Source organism: Lagenorhynchus albirostris, chromosome 8 (assembly GCF_949774975.1).
Source record: "Lagenorhynchus albirostris chromosome 8, mLagAlb1.1, whole genome shotgun sequence".
NCBI classification, from domain to species: Eukaryota; Metazoa; Chordata; class Mammalia; order Artiodactyla; family Delphinidae; genus Lagenorhynchus; species Lagenorhynchus albirostris.
The window spans coordinates 6,836,284-6,856,317 of NC_083102.1; the positions used below are offsets into that span (position 1 = coordinate 6,836,284).

Here is a 20,034-nt window from a genome sequence, read left to right on the forward strand (position 1 = left end):
AGCCTGGAAGGGAGAGCGCGCCGCAGCCAGGGGTCTGGCGCAGGATCTGCCCCTCTTCCTGATGTGCGGGGGGAAAAGCGCCGTGTCTCAGGCGGAGCACAAGTGCTCCCAGGCTCCCCGGCCGGCAGTGCAGGTGACCAAAGCTGGGAGGCACATCCCGCTGCCCTCACAAGGGAAGAAGTGGAATCCAAGAGAGACAGGAGGAGCCCGAAGTCACAGCCCAGCCACCTCATTCGACAGACGGGGAAACAGGTCCGGGAGGGGGAGTCAGGCATGCCTGGAAGTCAGCTCTCAGCTGGGCGCACCGTCCACTCTGCAGGCCTCCCGCCGTCCTCCCTTCCACATGGTCCCCGCCTCCCCTGAGGCCACATCCTCCCTCTCCCCATGGCCTCACAGCATGCTGGACGCCCTTCCCGAAGAGGAACCTTGGCGGCCAGGTGAAGGCAAGTAAGTCATTTGTTCTGGGCCTCAGCCCCCTTAGGAGGGGAGAGTGGACACAAGCCAGCTGCTTACCTGCTCAAAGCAGTGGGAGAATCCGGGGGTGCAAGCTGGGACGGAATGGGGGCGGGGTAGCTTGAAAAACTTAGATCTAATTGTGTCTTACACAAGCACGCATGCTCATGCACACCTATTCTTAATCCACAGCCTGAAGAACTTAATATTCCAGGACTGAACCTCCTTTTTTGGGCCTGGGGCCCACAAAGAATCCTTCATTCAGCAGTTGTTCTGGAGTACTCACAGTGTGCAGAGTACAGCTCGGTGAGCCCGAGGGCTGCAAATACAGATAACGAGAGGCCCTAGCTCGCCAGCAAGTGAGAAGATGCGTGTGTAAGAGCTGCCTCTGGTGCTACATGAAGGGCAGACGGTGCGGAGCAGAGGCCAGTTCATATTTAGTCTCCGTGAGACCTCGGGCAAGACAGCTAACCTCCCTGCATTTCATTTCATAAAAACTAAAAACGAGAATCAAGGATACCTTCTACCTGCCTGAAGACAGAGGGCCAGTCAAATTATCTCAAAGTGCTTCCAGCTCTCAGATCCTAGAGGCTCATTTGATTCAATAAAGGATTTTATTCCAAGGACTTCAGGCTTGGAAGTCGCCCGGCTGGCCCCTTACCCGGGCTGCTCGCGGAGCTCCTCTGCCTGTCTCCCAGGCTGCCCCACCCCGACTCTAAGAAGCGCGTGGCCCCATCTTCTGCAGTCGCCCACACCTAGAAGTACAGGTCACCTGCGCCAACGTGAGTCACCAGCCATTTCAGAGAACAGCTAAAACCAGCTCCAGTCTCCTCTTTTCTCGCCCCAAACCACAAGGCATCACTGGCCAAACCACTGGGCAACTGCAAAAGCATCTCCATCATGTTTACTTCAGATAAAGGGCAGAGGCCAGTGTCTAAAAGGACTCAAGACCAGGGCTCCTAGGTTCTCATCCCCTCTCCTAAGTGCACACACACGTCCTGTGAGTTCCCCTACTTGAGTTCATGCTCAGAGGTCTTCCTGGAGTAGCAGGCACACCACTGCTGCACAGCCACATCCTCCCCAACCAACTCCACGCCATCCGCCACAGCAGACATCTCTGCCGTGTCACACCTTCCTCCCGACGTTTTTCAAGCCCTTTAAAGTCAACAGCATTAGGCACCTAGAGGTCAGGCCTTGGCAGCCACCGGGCTTCCCTCCACTATGAGTCTGAGGACCCCACTGAGTCCAAGCAGGCCCTCTCCACCCACACCCAATTCCTGTACCTTGCGGGGCTCCCCTTGCTGCCTGTTCCATGTTCTCCAGCCACCTCTGCAGCAGCCCGAGCTCCTGCAGCAGGATCCCAACTTGCCCTCCAGCGGACTCTTTATCTCCACAGCCATCTTCTCCTTGGCTGTCTCTGTTCACCTCTCCAGGCTCTGAAGTCGGATGGGCCGCCGTTCCACCTTCCCCACAGCCTGAATGGCAGCCAAGATGGCCAGAAGGGAAATCTCTGCAGACTGGATCTGGGCCTCTCGTTGGAGGTCAGTCCCCATGTGCCATGCCTGCAACTAGACACGAGGAGGTGCGTCAGCCACCAGGAAAGGGGCCCAGAGCCATTCCCAGCTACGGAAAGGTCAGGATCCCCTGGAATAGGGGGAAACTTCTTCCAGGTGCTAGAAGGCCTCACTGGTCAGACTTCCAAACAGACCCCACCCGGCAGACTGTCAAAGACAGCAGACACTGACCCCATAGAGCTCCTGTGGGAAGAATCTTGAACCAAGACCCAGGGGTAATGGTAAATGGTATGACAAAGCATTACCATCATAAATGGACAGTCAGTATAAGGAATTTGAATCCCAGCCCTACCACATAATAGTGGTATAAACTTAGTCAATTATTTAACCAACCACTTCACCCAAGAACACAGCCCAGCAGGAGAAAGGAAGTGAGTGAGATCCAGAAGATTTCTCAGGGGACCAATGTACACACAGATTGCTATTTCAGCTCCTGGGTGTTCTAGAGCAAACCTACTGCCCGCATTCCTGGGCACAGAGGTGAGCGAGGCCCTGTTGTTCTGGCCTTGGTGATGTGATTTCTACGGCACTTCCACCCTGACATTTACTAGTACGTGACCTCCTAACCTGCCTGAGATATCAGGTCCCCGTGACCCAGGTGCCTTGTCAACCAGCTTCAGGGTTGTCTCCACACTAGGAGGCCAGGTCCTAGCTGCCAGGTGATGGAGCCAGAGAAAGTCAAAAGCCAGCATTTAAGAGTGGTCAGAAGAAAGAAGTATTTCAAAGAATATCCTGCCACAGGAGGTGGAAAATGTACCGTGTATTACTAGGAGTAATAAGAAATTCATGAATGCCTCAGTGGGGACAACTGATATTTAATGGAAACGTTCCTGGAAATGGAATTCTGCTAGAACTTGACTCAACACCTATCCTGCCATTTGAAACCTGTGCATTTTGCGAGGCTGAAATGCACTGCAGGTACGGAAAAGCACTCAGGGAGCATTATATTGGCACGTATTACATCACTAAAACAAATATAAAGGCTGTGGACCAATGATCATAATGTTTATAAACCAAAGACTGTGATTAATCCAATTCTGTGCACCTGAGGTCCCCCCAACACCTTCTCCATAAAAGCACTTAGCCAAGTGTCCCACACGTGCTAGGGACTGGTCACCACACACTTGTCCCTTCCTTCCTTCACAGCATAACTGTTCCACCTCTGAGTCTGGTCTCTGACCGGTACAAGGTGTAGCCTAGAGGGGGCAGACCCCACTTCCACAGATTAGGGACAAAACAGCTTATCTCCCCACAGTGCCCTGTCACAAATCTGGCATCCAGGAATGTACCTAAAACCATCTCAAAGTTATGTCCACCAGGAGATGACTCCTCCGCCTTCAGAGACATAGAAAAACCTCATCTTGATAGCTCTTGTCACACAGGCCAGGGATGGCCTCAAACTTGAGCCTGAGCCACTAACCAGAAGTCCTCTATGACGCAGACCCCTCCTAGCAGCAATAGGAGGGACACCCTGGGCAATTTCAGAAAAGAGTGAGCAGACACCCAAATACATCCTGATAGGAATCAGAGTTCATACGTAGAAGAGCTTTACACGACCCTCACAGCCAGAGGCAAGACTGCTGACGGGAGGAAGCCAAGGGCCTAGACTGGAGTGGAAATAAGGTCACCAGACAATAGCACTGATCTTAGCTTGGGAAAGGGATGAGAATGGGGTCACGGTCTCCCTGAGACGATTTTAGGGGATGGGGGCTGAAAGACAGGTCCAGGAGGGGGGCCCTGGAGTGTCTCTGGAGTGAGGATGGTCACAGCCCATCCGCCCCACACACCCACCCTGAGCCCCTGAGCCGGGTCACAGAACGTCAGGGCTGGCGGAAACCTCGGAAACATTGTGGTTAAGTCTATAGGCGAGCAAACCGGGGCCAAGAAAGGAGAAGGGATTTTATCGTGAGACCTCAGACAGCTCCCCTCAGGCCCTTCGGCCTCAAGCGTCTTTTTCCTAGACCCTCTACCCAGGCTGAGCCTCCCCAATTCCAGGAGGGGCGGGGTGGGGGCAGGACATCCTCTGTGAGTGCCGCCCTCACCGGAGCCGGGCCGCCTCGGCCATGGCCCTGCACTGTCCGGCCGGGCGGGGGAGTCGCCGCCGCCGCCGCCGCCGGGCGGCCCACACAGGCCAGCGCCCGGCCTCTCTGCAAGCTCTCTCGTGTTCTGGCGGCCGTCGGGCCGGGCTGCTCCAGACGCGCGGGAAAGAAAGGACCCGGACGAGCAGCAGCGCTGCCCCGGGCTACGAGCTGGGCCCCACCCCCCCGCCCGGAGGCGGCTCCCCATTGGCCAGACCGGGAAGCTCCGCCCCCGCCCCTTGCGCGGGCGACCCCGGCAGCCCGGAACCTGCCCCCCATTGGCCGGCCCGGAGGCCCCGCCCCCGCGGCGTGCGCCAAGGCTCTGTGGGCGCGGGGCAGGGGTGGGCGCCAGCTCCGTGGGAGAGCCCGGCGCGAGGGCCGCTCTCAAGCGTGAATGCGGACCCGAGCTCGGCCGAGCAGCCCACCCGCGTGGCGGGCGGGGACTTTCCGCACCGCCGCAGACTCCCAGAGAGCAGGAACCAAGTCACGTGCATGTACAGAGTCCAACATATTTATTGAGCACTGATGGGGCCAAGGTTTCACCACCGTCACAGTTCTTACGGGCCTTTTAACACCAGAACCCCAACTTTGCTTTACAAATGAGGAACCCGAGACCCAGAGCTGGGAGTGAGACTGGGGTCAGACCAGGCTCCAGCCTCCCAGGTCACGCAGCCTCCGCTGACTCATTTCGGTGTAAAGAATGTCCTTTGAACACCTATCGAGTGCCAGGCAAACTCACAGGGCCTAGCCGGGAGCCCGGCACATTGAATGCTTTGGAAGAAGAGGAGCACCACTGCACATTGATTACTGCGTCTGTTAAGAGTTTGCGTATTTACACAGGGCATTAAGCATTAGAAAAGCCTGGAAACTCTGAGCCCTGAGGCCTTCCAAGGAAACACCTGAGACTAGCTCTTGCAGCTGAGGGCTAAGCTCTCAGCAGCTTCACTAGCACCACATCCTGTCTGAGCACTTGCTGACAGCCCAGCCCTGACTGCGGGGCCCTGGCAAGAGCTGGGGGATACCAGAGCAGACAAGCAGGATCTATGGCAGGGGAGGGGGCATCTCTCCCAAGCCCAGAGGAGCTTGGCTGAGCAGTGACTGACGTGTATACTCTTGCCCCAGAGATGACAGCAATGTTTCCATCTGCCCCCAACCCTGTTCAGGACTTTAGGAGAGGTATGAGGGTCAGAGGGGGGCAAGAGGAAGTGGCACAGCCAGGGACCCAGGCACCTGGAAGCAGGCCTGAACACTGGACACTTCACATAGTGCCAGATAAATAAGACAACAATCAGAAGAGCTGAGGACCCATCACTCCAGCTTCAAAGTCACCCAGACCAAGGGCTGGTTTATAGGGAGCGCCCAAAGTGGTGTGACTGAAGAGGCACAAGAAGCTAGGTGCCATCGAGACTTCTCCATAAGGCGCGACACTAGAGCCCGAACCTCCACAGTTTGAACCTCACTGCTTTGGTGAGAATTTGTTCCACTGAGGTACAAAAGGCTCCAGGTGGATATAGCCCAAAGGGAAAGTCTTACCTCACTTTGCACCCGTGGGACCTTCCACTCACTCCAGAAAATAAAGGTCCTTCTTGAGTGATTCTGACTGCGAAGAGGGCTGGAAGATCAACATGAAAGAGAAAGGGGGCCCTGAACCTGAAAAGAAGGTCGAAATCAGGCTTCCTATTTGTCCCGCTGCCTCTAAATCTATTATGACCCTGACAACTCTAAGGTGAGGTAGGATGCACTGGGGTCATTACCACCTTCGACAGACAAGTAACACGAGGATGGAGGTGGTTAAAAGATTCACCTAGATCTCCTGGCCTAACTCTGCCATGAGCCCCAAGTTCTAGAAGACAACCCCCTCCTTTAACGTGACACATCAGGCCTGGCAACCCCACAGTCCACGTGGGCTGACCAGCCTCCCTCAGACCAGGATCTTCCTCTCGGGAGGAACTTCCTGGGCCCGCTCTGCACCTGACCTCCCCCACCCCCCAGGTGTCAGGTGGGGTCCAGTCCATGGAGCGTGCACACCCGTGAACACTGAGACCTTGGGGGAAATGTCATCCACTCCAGGCTGCAGTTCCCCGCTCTCAGCTGATTACCAAAGTCAATCATGGATGTGAACACCCGCTGGGGAAAGGACCAGGAATACTGGGAATCAGTCTAGGCCAAGGAACACACACCTGGGAAGACACCTGGTTTCCAGGGCAGCAGCCAAGGCACCCCCATCAACAGGCATTCCCAGGCTGGTCTGGACAGTCCCTCTGCCATCCCCACACACAAGGAGGTGGCAGAATCATCCCTGCCCCTCAGGAGTTCTTGGTCCCCTTTACAACCACCCACAATACTTACAGAAGCACTTAGAAAATCTCCATAAAAAAAAGTTTCAAAATAACAGTAGAAAACTCAAATTTCCAGTGCCTATTCTTCAGGCTGTCTGTCCACTCTGCTGTTTCTCGTGTTGACAGAAGGCCAAGACCTCTGTGTATAAAATCAAACCCCAGGCTCTCCGTGTCTCGAACACCCCCTACTAGAAAGGCCATGGCCTCTGGTCCTGTTGCCTGTCCACGGTACCCGTCAAAGGCCCCCACCAAAGCTTGGCATCCCCTAAGCCTTAGTGGCCCCTGTGTAAGTCAGGAATGTAGAAAAGGCAGCAGAGTGACAAACTTAGGAAACTGAGGCATCTGGCACGCATACACTCTGTCATCAAAAAGGCCACTGCTTCCCATGTAAAAAGATCTCTCCAAAGCCATCGCAGAAGGAGGACCCAGCATCAGGCACAAGTGGAAGGGCTCCGCCGGTGTTGAGGTGGTCCTGGAGCAGGGGGTGCCCCGCAGGCTCCTGCCCGGTCAGCCCTCCTCGGAGGGGCTGGGCCGTGCCAGCGGCGGGCTGCCCAGGCGGGCGGGGGGAGCCGGAACGTGCGGGCCGCCCTGGCCGCGCGCGTGCGTCTGCATGTGGACCGCCAGGTGGTGGTTGCGGTTGAAGGCGCGGCCGCACTCGGGGCACGGGTAGGGCCGCTCGCCCGTGTGGATGCGCTGGTGCCGGAAGAGGTCCGAGGGCCGGCGGAAGGCCTTGCCGCAGTAGGGGCAGGCGGGCCAGCCCTGGCTGTCGCCGGTGTGCAGGCGCTGGTGGAGCAGCAGGCTCTTCCGCTGCTGGAAGAAGCGCAGGCACTCGCTGCAGTGGTACACCTTGGCGGCCGCCGGCCTCCGCCCCACGAAGCAGCGGCGGCCCTCGGGCCCCTCTGGGAGCCAGCGGATGACGGGGCCGGGCACCACCACCTCCCCCGGCTCCAGCGCGGGCTGGGCACGTCCCCCGGCCCCGGAGGCCGAGCCGCCCCGGGCCTCCGCGCGCTGCTCCTCCTCCGCGTGGGTCCGTTGGTGAATGGTCAGGTTGATCTTCAAGCGGAAGCTCTGTCCGCAGTCAGGGCAGGGGAAGGCCCGCTCTCGCCGGCGGGGGAGGACGCGAGGCGGCTCGCCCCCCTTCCCCAGTGCCCCCGGTGGCAGAGGGTCCCCTGCCCGCACCCTGGGCGCTGCCCCCGAGTGAGGCCGGCCAGAACCCCCGGTCCTGCTCCTGGGCCCTTTGGGGAGTCTACACTCTGGCTGGCTCGGGGACTCCCCCAGGTAGAGCTGCTCAGGCATCATCTCGTCCTCAGATTGTGCTTCCGTCTTGATGACCATACCGCCACCACCTGGCAAATGGAGTCTGCGTTGATTTCAAGCGGACCACACCGCCCGGCCCCCACCCGGGCCACAGACCCAGTCCTGGCCTCCCGGCGTGCTCCAGCCACACCAGCCCCGCCCCCACCCCCCAGCCTTCCCCGGGCCCCTCTTCCTCCCAGCGCTCCCGGCCAGAGCAGGGAAACACTGCTGCAAACCCAGGAGCTGGGGCCAGGGGTCAGACCGGGGAGGCAGATGGGTGGGAAAATGAAAGGCAGACAAAGGGAGGCCTACGTCCTGTGCCCTGCGGCATGCTGACCATGCGGGACCCCCGAAGTTCTGACGACTTTAGTTCTGATCTGTGAATGACGATGAGCCCTGCGGGCCACCACTGCCCCCAGACTAGGTAAGAGGCTTCGGGCCTGGAGGTGGTGGGTGACTTAGCCCCCCTCAGAGCTACGCAGCGAAGTAACAAGTCCACACCGAGCGTCCACCACCTGCCCTGACAGAAAGCAGGCACGAGTCCTGGGCTTCCCGGCTGGGCCTCAGTGTGGGTCACACTTGACTCTGAGGTGGGACTCAGGCAGCGACAGGTGGTCTCAGCAGCAGCTCCAGGGGTCCCTGTCGCTGAGGAGGCCGGTCCTGGCCGCAGAGCCCTGCCTGGAACCCGGCATTCTCCCACCTCCTCCAGCTGCTGGTCACCTCTGGTTTCCTCTGGAGCCAGCCAACCATCCCCCAGGATCCGGCAGCCTCAGCTGCTAGACCGCACAGTCTGCTCAACGGTGACAAGAGAACCCTGCCCGCTGCCTATTAGAATGAAAACTTACAGCCCTCATTAGGCAACTTCCAAGGTCCAAGACAAGAGTGATTTCTATTCTTGCTGAAGCCTGAGCTTAAACCGCAAGCCGGGAGGCCACTGAGGAAGAGACCCCTTAACTGGTGAACCTCCAGGGCAGCACCCGACAGCAAGACCTTGGGTTCTCTGCTCACCGCTCACCCAGTAATCCTCACAAATTAACTCAGGGCAGAACTTTATTTCTATGTCAGAAATGACCCACTCTTTTTAATTTAGTCCTCCAGCTACAGAATCGTTAAGAGTCTAAGAATCCTGTAAACTTTGAGGTAAAACCTTGTTGCATTGAAGAGGCCCCCATGGTGGTCTTGGGCTTAGAAATTAGTGAGGGTCTCAGGCCCTCTTCTCTGTGAAGGCCAAGGCTCCCAGATCTCTTCATCGGCAGCCCATCTGCAGCCACACCACAACCCCAAGGCGGGCCCAGATCTCATGCTTGCCTCCCACCGAAGCAGGTACCAGAATGGAATGGGAGGACAGCTGGATCCCTTTCTATTGGGCCAAAATAGGCAATAATCGCTTTCTTTTTTCCTGCTTATCAGGAGGTAAGCCCGGTTTATAGAAAACACACAGACTCTAAGCAGGAAGAGCTAAATTTAAATCACAGGCCTCCAGACTCCAGCTGCAAGACGCGAGAGGCTGTGGGCTGGGCCACTTCACAGGGTGGCTGTGAGGAGGCCACACCTGGTGGCACACAGCTTGTTTTAAGCAGCACCTTTCCAGCCAGACCAGACCACGATGGGGGAGGAACAGGACCATAGGTGACCTGGGTCCCCAGAGCCCCAGGGAAGTAATACTTGGGGGGTGAGGGAGGGAGCCCTCAAGAGGAAACCCCTTACCAGGTCCATCATGCAACCCCTACCCACTCCCAAAGGGCCCCCGAGTTCCTCCGAGGCTCTGCTGTGGCCACGGGGCCTCTTCCCTTCACTCACCTGGCCCCATGCCGGGCAGGATGTCCCTGGGAGGGGAGGTGGGTGACTCCCCATCTGAAGATTCTTCCTCCCGTTTAACCGAGGACAAAACGCTAGTGCTGGCTAGTGGTCCTGTGAGAGAGAGTCCCATGAGGGCCTTTCCCAACAGCAGGCTCCCACAGGGAGACCCAGCCATTCCCTAGCAGGTCCAGGACACGCTCAAGTGCCTGAGGCCCAGGAAGAGGGAGCGCTGGGTTCTGTCCCAAGGGTGGCAGGTGCCCCACCCCGCAGCCTCTGCTCAGAGGTGGGCGGAGACCGGGGAAGGCCACACCCCCAATTCCCATGCAGGTGGTGCTAACAACTGGCCCCTCTGCATCTGGGGGTCACCCTGATGGGCCTCAAAAGGACAGAGGGTTTGGGGAGGCCCCAGGGCACAGCACCGGGTTTGCAACAGAGCAAAAGGACAATGAGAAGGTCCCAGTCCTCTTACACACTGGCTGGGAAGGATGGACACAGGGAAGCGGGGATGGGGTGTCACCTCCAACTGCAGGGGCCCATATTCAGTGGGGAAGATGCACAGAAGTAACTGGATAGAAAGCAACCCAGAGACTGAACGGTCGGGCTGGCAGGAGGGGGACGCCAAGCCAGCACAGAGCAGTCTGGAGACAGAAAACAAGGCTCTGGGTTACCTGCCAAGTGCTATGCTAAATGCCCCCTGAATATACTCCATTTTTGTGACAGGATGGGCAAGAATTCCCTTTAAACAAAAGCAGAGAAGACTGGAAGCGGTGACTGGAGCTTCACCGGTCTTCAGAAGAGGACACTCACTGAGGAGCACACATGCCGGCACTCTGCTAGGCATACGGCACGTACTGCCCCATTAACGGAATTGTCTTCAGAACGCTGAAGAGACCCAATGTCCCCCTCCTGTGCCCTTCCCCTCACTCCAGCCCGATCAGTGTACCTGGCCCCCAACATACCTAAGTAACCCATACCTTTGCTTAGACTGTTTCCTCCCGCTGAAAATACCCTGTGTTCCCAGCAAAATCTACCTCTAAGGCCCGTCTCAGGGGCCCCTTTTCCAGGAAACCTGTCCAGCCTTGCCCGGCCTGGCCCAGCCCCCAGCCACCTCTCCCCGCCTCGAGCTGCAGCACTTATGCTCAGTACCGCTTGTCTGGTCCTGTTCACATGGCTGCCCAGCGCTCACTCACCGGTGCTCGTTTCGGGTGGGGTTACTCTTGTTTCTGAGTCTTGCTGGTGCTTGGAGGCCTGACCTTCTTTTGGCTCCTTCTGGGCAGGGCTGACTGGGCTGGAGGTGTGCTCTGGGTATGGAGGAAGGCCTGGGGAATGCAAATCAGTGACACTACGGGCAACGCAGAGGTCTCCCAGGAGCCTCTGGGGAGTGGCTAAATGCAGTCACCTGGAGCATCAGGTCAAACACAGGGTATGATAATTCAGTGAACTTTACTGATCGTCTAGTAACTAGATTCTAGACTAAAGCCTCCATATCTGAGAAAAGGAAATGGTATATATAGCATGTTAAGTTATCCGATAGTACCACACAGGTCATGACACAGCAGGACCAAAGGTCTGGCTTTTTAAGGACTCCTGGCTCAGAACATTTCAACGGTAGTTCCCAATCCCAGGTCCTCCACCAGGCTGGTATATAAAGACCCCCTGGGGAGCACCCCCAAGATTCTTATCAGTTAGTTCTGGGTGGGCCTAGGAAGTATGCATTTTTAAAAAGCTTCCTCGGGGAGAGGGCTTCCCTGGTGGTGCAGTGGTTGAGAGTCTGCCTACCAATGCAGGGGACACGGATTCGAGGATTCGAGCCCTGGTCCGGGAGGATCCCACATGCCGCGGAGCAACTGGGCCTGTGCGCCACAACTACTGAACCTGCATTCCAGAGCCCACATGCCAACAGTCCGTGCTTGGCAACGAGAGAAGCCACTTCAGTGAGAGGCCCACACACCACAATGAAGAGTAGCCCCACTCGCCACAACTGGAGAAGGCCCGCGTGCAGCAAAGAAGACCCAATGCAGCCAAAAATAAATAAATAAAATAAATTTATTTTTAAAAAAAGCTTCCTACGGGAAAAGACATGAATATTTCACAGAATAAAAAATTAAAATGGCCATAAACAAACAAAGCTACACTGTTACCAAGGCCAGACAGACACTACAAGAAAACTACAGACCAATATCCCAATATGAACAAAATGCTAGCAAACCGAATTCAGCAGCATATTAAAAGGATCAAATATCATAACCAAGTGGAGTTTATTCCTGGAATGCAAGGATGGTTCTACATATGAAACTGGAGCAATGGAATACACCACATTAAGAGAATGAAGGGGGGAAAAAACCCCACATGATCATCTCGGCTGATGCAGAAAAAACATTTGACAAAATTCAACACCCTTTTATGAAAAAACTACTCAAAAAACTAAGAATACAAGGAAACTACCTCAGTATAATAAAAGCCTTAATAAAGGAAATTCTGACATGTGCTACAACATAGATGAACCTTGATGATACTGTGCTAAGTGAAATAAGCCAGCCACAAAAAGACAAACAGTGTACGATTCCACTTATATGAAGTACTTAGAGTACTCAAATTCAGGGAGACAGAAAGTAGAACTGTGGCTGCCAGGGACTGAGAAAGGCGGGGAGTGTTATTGTTTGATGGGTACAGAATTTCAGTAAAAGAATAAAAGAGATGAATGGTGGTGATGGTGGCACAGCATGGTAAATGTATTTAATATCACTGAACTGTATACTTAAAAACAGTTAATATGGTAAATTTTATGTTATATGTATTTGACTAAAATAAGAACAAAAAATAAAGTGCTAATACACAGCTCAATATAGATGAACCTTGAATACATTATGCTAAGTGAAAGAAGACAGATGCCAAAGACCACATACTACGTGATTCCATTTACATGACATGTCTAGAATAGGCAAATCTACAGAGTCAGAAAGCAGATTTGTTGTTGCTTATGGCTGGGGGGCTGGGAAGGGGGTCAGGGTGATAGCTGAAAGACACAGAGCTTGTTTTTGAGGTGACAAAAATGTTATAAAATTGACTGTGGTGTTGGCTGCACTTATCTATGAATATGATAGAAAGCACTGAATTGTATACTTTAAATGAGTGAATTATTTCTAATAAATCTATTTTTTTTAACTACACTGAAGTACTTACCTATTTAGCAGACAAAAATCCGACAAGTCTGACCACATTCTCTAGTGGCAAGGCTGTGGGGAAAGAGGCCCTCTTTCACAATGCTGACGGGAATGTAAATGATACAACCCCTATGGAGGGGGATTTGGTGATAAATTCTTTAAAAATTGCATATTCATTTACCTTTGACCCAGCAGTCCAGCTTCTGGACTGTATCCCAAAGATACATGGACAAAAATATGAACTGATTTATGCACAAGATATTTCCTACAGCATTATTTATATCAGCAATATACTGGCTATTCCCCAAATAATCCATCAGTGAAGACTGGTTAAATAAACTATGGTATATCATACCATGGAACATTCCATATTCACACAAAAAATTAGGAAGTTCTCTACATACTGCTATGAGGTACTTCAAAGACAAATAGTATGGGGGAATACAAAGGTATCTATGTATTAGTGATACTTTCAAAAGGAAACACTGGAGTATAAACGAGAAGTTAATAAAAATGGTTATCTATAGGGAGAGGGAGGGGATAAGGGTGGAAATGAGACCTCCCTGAGTGTATCCTGTTAAATCATTTTGACTTTGCAACCATGTCTTACATGTTCAAAAAGTTAAATTAAATCATAATTAAAAAGAACCATCGCTAAAAACCTAAAATTAAGCAGGGGCTTCCCTGGTGGCACAGTGGTTACGAATCTGCCTGCAGGGGACACGGGTTCGAGCCCTGGTCCAGGAAGATCCCACATGCTGTGGAGCAACTAAACCTGTGTGTCACAACTACTGAAGCCCGCGTGCCTAGAGCCCATGCTCCGCAACAAGAGAAGCTACCGTAATGAGAAACCCCCGCAATGAGAAGCCTGCGCACCGCGATGAAGAGTAGTCCCTGCTCGTTGCAACTAGAGAAAGCCCGCACACAGCAACGAAGACCCAACGCAGCCAAAAATAAGTAAATTAAATAAATAAATAAAAATAAGTGAGTAAAATTAAGCAGAAACAAAAAAACTTAACTGTATATCAAGTTGGTGTCATAACCACATAGAGAAAATAATTATTTCAAGCGACTTTAAAAGGCATTATTTTGTCTATTAAGTCCTGAATGAAATATGCATTCAGATGACAAAAAGAGCTGCAAAGAAATCTCAGATTTCAATTAGAAGTGTAATTGTTAGTAGTAATACAGACTCAATTATTTGAAATTATTTCCAAATTATTATTATTCCAAATAAGATATTATAGGATAATGAAATATTAAGATTTGGATACAAAATAATGCAAGTAAGTAATTATGCTAATATAGTGAGGAATTTAAGATGTCCATGTAAAAGTGACATACAAGTATAAAATCAAAGGACATTAAATTTGAATTCTAAATATCATTACGAACTCATGATTTTTTTCTTCTCAAAAATACATATTTTCTGAGAAGGCCTAGAAGTAATGCCAAAAATTAGCAACTACTAGAACTCATACTGCAGTCTCAGAATACCATTCCTTATTGAAAGAAATAAAACTTCTTGGAGAAACTCTTATTCCAGGTCTGGGGAAGGAAATATACAAGATGAAACTAGAACATCTTACGGTGTCTGAACGCCATCAAAGTTACATCAAAATGACCTATAGGTCAACTTGAAGGGGCTCCCAAGAGCTAAAAATGGGACAACTTAAGCATGAAAATAATGGCTGCAAAGGATTATATGTATAAAGTACTTAACAATCTATGAAGTCATAATAATAATAAAAAAAAAAAAGAAAGAAAAGCCCAAGTATTGGTCACCTTTGGAGGCGTCTAAGGAAGCAACTCTTCATTCTAAAAACTGATGAAGGGAAAGAATTAAACACCTATCCTGCCTTTTCTGTACAGACTATATTTCAAGGTAACTAAGAGTTAGTTAGGGAAATTATTCTTTATAAAAGAATTTTAGGGCTTCCCTGGTGGTGTGGTGGTTGAGAGTCCACCTGCCAATGCAAGGGACGCGGGTTCGTGCCCCAGTCCGGGAAGATCCCACATGCCGCGGAGCGGCTGGGTCCGTAAGCCATGGCCGCTGAGCCTGCGCGTCCGGAGCCTGTGCTCCGCAACGGGAGAGGCCACAACAGTGAGAGGCCCGCGTACCAAAAAAAAGAATTTCAGCTATTAGGTACAAAAGTAATGACCAAATTTCACCATTTTGCAACCCCTAATAAAATAATGAATCCAGGCAACAATCTTCAATGGCTAATAAAATCATTAGGTGAAAAGTTGACGGGGAACTTTATAACAGAAGGATAAGGCTCACAATCAGAAAAAGAAAGGCAATTGGGTAAGACCTGAAGCCATAGGCTCCTAGTAGAAAACACAGGCGGTAAGCTCTTTGACATCAGTCTCGGCAACGACTTTTTGGATTTGACACCAAAAGCAAATATAAACAAGAGAGAATACATCAAACTAAAAAGCTTCTGCACAGCAAAGGAAACCATCAACAAAGTGAAAATGCAACCTACTGAATCCGAGAAAATATCTGCAAGTCATACATCTGATAAGCGGTTAACTTCCAAAATATATAAAGAACACACACAACTCAACAGCAACAAAAATCCAATTACAAAATGGACAGAAGATCTGAATGGACATTCTTCCAAAGAAGACATACAGATGGGCAACTGGCACATGAAAAGATGCTCAACATCACTAACCATCAGGGAAATGCAAATCAAAACCACAATGAGATACCACCTCACATCTGTTAGAATGGCTATTATCAAAAGGCAAGAAATGACAAGGATGTGGAGAAAAGGGAACTCTTGTACCCTGTTGGTGGGAATGTAAAGTGGTGCAGCCACTATGGAAAACACTATAGGGGTTCCTCAAAAAACTAAAAATAGAACTACAATATGATCCAGCAATCCCACTTCCAGGTATTCTTTCAAAGAAAACAGAAACACTAACTCAAAAAGATATCTGCACCCTGATGCTCACGGCAGCACTATTTATATACAATAGCCAAGATATGGAAACAACTGAAGTGTCCACTGATCAATGAATGCATAAAGAAAATGTCACATATACATACAATGGAATATTATTCAGCCACAAAAAAGAATGAAATCTTGTCATTGGTGACAACCTTGACGACATCATGCTACGTGAAATAAGAGAAAGACAAGCATTGTATGATCTCACTCATATGTGGAATCTATTAAAAACAAAGACACAAAAATGAGGTCATAGATACAGAGAACAGATTGGCGGTTGTCAGAGGTGAGGGGTGGAGGTAGGTGAAACGAGTGAAGGGGGCTAGGGCGCGGCCCACCCTGGGTTAAGGGCCTGCGCTCCGTCCTGGCCTCACGGCTCGGAAGCGCAGGAGGCTGGGGACATGAATGGACTGTCCCCAGCCACGCCTCCATCTTGCCCCCACTCACCAGCGCCCAGCCTCCTTGGGCGTGCTTCCTCTCTGTCACTCCCCTCCTCCCGGCCCCTCGGGCCTTCAGGGCAAGGCTCCTCTCCCCTCTCCATCCGGGTGAGGATATCCGGTTTGGAGATGGCATAATCTGCACACAGAACAGAGGCAGCTGGGTCAGGACTGCACACCCACCATGCAGTTGCCCACAGAGATGCAGAGACCCCCAGAGGAACAGAAGCCAAAGCCAAGACCCAGACCACAGGAGGCCCATCTGTGCACCGAGGCCCAGGGTGCCACCTACACAGCCTTACCCAGGGAGACCAGCGTCTCGTAGTTGCCCCGCATCACGTGCTTGTACAGCTCCTTCTGCCACTCATCCAGTTTGCCCCACTCTGGCTCAGAGAAATACACGGCCACATCATCAAAGGTCACGGGCACCTGGAACCACAGTGTCACGCACGCTCACCCGCACGCTGACGGGCACGGGCTGTCCCACCCCCGGCGCCCAGGGCTTACCTTGGGGGCCTCGCCCTTGCTGCCCGGGGGCAGCCGCAGGATCCAGAAGTTCCTGTTCCTCAGCAGGTTCTCCACGTTCTCCAGCCGCCTCTGCAGCAGCCCGTACTCCTGCAGCAGGGTCCCCAGCACCGCCCACTTGCCCTCCAGCTGGTTCCCCAACTCCACGGCCGTCTTCTCGCAGTCGGCCAGCTTCTTCTCAGCCTTCCCTGTCCGCCCCTCCAGAGTCATCAGGCGGGCCAGGCAGGAATCCACCTTCTTCTCCAACGCCTGGATGGCGGCCACCACCGTCCACAGCGTGATCTCCGTGGAGTAGAGGTATGAGCTCTTCTCAGCAGCCAGCTGGGGTGATGGAGAAGGCGTCAAAGGCCTTTCATCCCCTATTTGCCTGTCCCTCTCTGGAGCCTGTCCACAAGAGAAAAGAGAGATGTTATCAGAATTATCCAGTCAAAATGTCCATCTCTAAAAGAAACCTCAGAATGGCACCTGCCCAGGTGAAGCCCCATCTGGGATCCTGAGGACCAGTCAGGCAGCCAGGGATGGGGAGGGGGGACATCCAGCCTCTAGGACAGGAAACACTGGCTGGACCAGGGTGTTAGCAAGTGGGAACAGGAGGAAAGGCATGGCCAAAGCAGGAAAGCATCTGTGGCCTCACACAGGTGACTTCCTTTCCGGGTCTCAGTCTCCTCCTCCGAAACTCAGAAGCTCTGCAGTCAAACAACCAGAGTGCAGCCGGCAGCTCCACTGCTCACGAGCTGGCTGACTTTGGCAAGGTTTGTTAAGCACTTCAACTTCAATCCCACATCTATAAAATGGGGGTAATAACAGTGCCTACATGATAGGATTGTGAGAATTGATGGTACAATCTTTGTAAATAGCACATGGCAAATAATAAATGTGAGCCCTGTGTTGTTGATCACGAGGGGGATGATGACGATGGTGGCTCTGGCTCAGGGATGCAGCAGTTCATATGGCCTTTGTCCTCCACCTCTTTCATTACAATGTCCTTCAGCATCTCGGAAAAGAGCTCCTGCAGTGCCTCAGCTTACCTTGGTGCCTGATGACAAAGTCTCAGTCCCAGTTCATCTCGCTGAAAGCTTTGTTGGAAAGGTGAATTGACACTTCATCCCTTCACTGCACTCATCCTCATGGTCAAATCACCATCAAGTCCTATCCGTGTAACTTCTGAAACTATCTCAAATCCATCCTCTTTTCTCCTTCTCTGCCGTGACTAGTCAAAATCCCAATCATCTTTCCCCCAAACCACTGCAATCCTGCCCAGCTGGTTTCCCCAGTTCGCCCTTCTCCCCCCACAATACACTTTCCACAGGGTGATCAGTAATCTTTTAAATACACAGACTAGATCATTTTAGTCCCCGATCAACAGCTTCCTGTGTACCCAGAATAAAACCTAAACTTCGTATCGTATCCCAGCCTACCTCCCTGAGCTTATATCCTCCTGGCTATCAACTACACTCCAGCTACCCTGGTCTCCTTGGATTCCTATGATGCACCCAGCTCTCTCTTCCACCTTTCTGTTAGCTCTTCCCACACCTCTCTGTACGCCTGGCTCCCTCTCGTATAAGGCTCCAGCTTAAACACTGCCTCAAAGAGACCTTTGCCGATGGACACATCTAACATAGGCCCCCTGCTAGTCCCTTCCTTCACAGCACTAATAATCTATGATCGTGCCATGTGTATGCCTGTGTTATGGTTTGCTTCGCCCATGAGAACATAAGCTCCATGATGACGTAAGTTTCTAAAAGACTGCCTCATTCATAGAAGACGCTCAATAAATACCTACTGAATGAGCGACTGACTAAACAATTAAACAACACATTCATCCAATAACAATTACTGAACATCTGTCATAGTAAACGAGCAATGGGGATGCAGAAAAAAATATGTGGTTCTTCCTTCTCCTGGAGAAAAGTTTTGTACAAAAATAGTCATAATAAATTAAATAACAGTGTGATACCATGGGCTATCGAAAGTTGAGGGCAAATCTGTCCTGTTTGAGGAGTTTCTTGGGATCTCATGTGCTACACAAGACAGCAGAGGAAAAGGGGCGGGTGGATAAGAATGGTCAGAAAGAGTACTGAGAAAGTGGCCCTGGGCTAAGTGGGAGCTGAAAAGGTCACTTGTCCCCCTACAGAAGGGCCTTCCTGGGGGCCATAAACGCCAAGAACTCCCATCCTCTTCTGCCTCGCACTCAGAGGACCCTTAAAAAAGCACACACCAAACTCACTAGTTAAAGAGGCGAGAAAAGTTCCTCCTTAAAAATCATCCACAATAATCAGCATCCAGAAAGATCACGGCTTCAAACATTTTATTAAGATGTATTAATAATAGTAGATACCGTTTATTGAGCTCTTTGCAAATGTTTTTCGAGTATGTCAAAAAAGGACAGATTATTTTCTCCGAATTGGACACACTGCACATTATCAGCCAACATTGTAACATCTGCTAAACTAATCTTAAAAACAAAAACAAAAACACGAAAAACAACAAGAAAAGCACCACACCTACAATCCCGTCAGTAAACAGCACTCAACACCTCTTAGGTGTCAGAAGAACACTTGGGCACCTTAATGGGGGTGTAACTCCGGAGCCCCTGGTGGGCGTCAGGCTCTGGCCTCTGCTAGGTGGGCGACTTCAGACCGCTCCCCGCCCCGAGCCCCAGACTTCGGTCGTCAGAACCGAATGGGGCCGGCGCCCCTGCCCCCCTGCCTGCCTCCGGGGCCGCCGGACCTCCAGTGAGACAATGGACGGGGCGGGGAAACAGCCATTCGGTTCAAAGACGAGGGCTTGTCATCTTAAGTGTAACTAGAAAGCCCGGCCTGTCACCCGACGTCGGGGCCGTCCGCCCGCCGCGCCCGGCCTCGCGTTTGGGCCGCCCGGCCGCTCGGACGAGGCGGACGAGGGCGGCCAGGCGGCACGAGAGGGCCCGAAGCGCTGGCCTGGACGGAGGCGGCGCGCGGGCCTCTCGGGCCGCCCGACCGAGACCCGCGCGGGCCCACGCGGCGGTGGAGTCGGCGGCCTGGCCGGGCTGGGCGTCCGCGCGGGGGCGCTTACCGGGGCAGGCGCCTCTTCGGCCATGGCTGCCCGCGTCCTTCTCTGGGCGGCTCTCCTCAGGCCCGGTTTGTCGGGCCCGGCGCGGCGCGGCGCGGCGCGGCGGCGGAGGCGGAGCTGAGCCGCCCAGCCTCGGAGCTCCTGCCGGGCGGCCGCGAGCTGCGTCCGAGCCACGTGCCCCTCCGGCCCTTTAAACAAGAGCTGCGCTCGCGGCCCTGCCCGAGGGCGCGCACAGCGCCCCCTGCAGCCCGAAGGACCGCACGCCCGCGGCCCGCGGCCTTCTGCGCCCACCCGCCCCGGCGGCCGCGGGGGTCTCCCGGGGGGGAGCGGGGTGCCCGCCCCCTCCTGGGCCGCGGT

At 52.8% G+C, this 20,034-nt stretch overlaps 1 protein-coding gene across 2 annotated transcripts; it reads right to left on the reverse strand.

Annotated features, from left to right (window-relative positions):
- Window positions 1–4,600: 4,600 nt before the first annotated feature.
- ZNF783 (zinc finger protein 783) lies at window positions 4,601–19,820 on the reverse strand. Of its 2 annotated transcripts, XM_060156432.1 has the most exons (7): window positions 19,681–19,820; window positions 16,609–17,010; window positions 16,404–16,530; window positions 16,112–16,240; window positions 10,731–10,859; window positions 9,541–9,651; window positions 4,601–7,790 (listed from the first exon to the last, which is right to left on the reverse strand). In XM_060156432.1, exons 1-7 carry the CDS (start codon window positions 19,702–19,704, stop codon window positions 6,952–6,954), a joined length of 1,761 nt encoding a protein of 586 aa, XP_060012415.1. In that variant the 5' UTR covers window positions 19,705–19,820; the 3' UTR covers window positions 4,601–6,951. The 2 variants fall into 2 exon arrangements, with proteins under 2 accessions (XP_060012415.1, XP_060012416.1); XM_060156433.1 differs by lacking the exon at window positions 9,541–9,651.
- Between the last annotated feature and the right edge of the window lie 214 nt (window positions 19,821–20,034).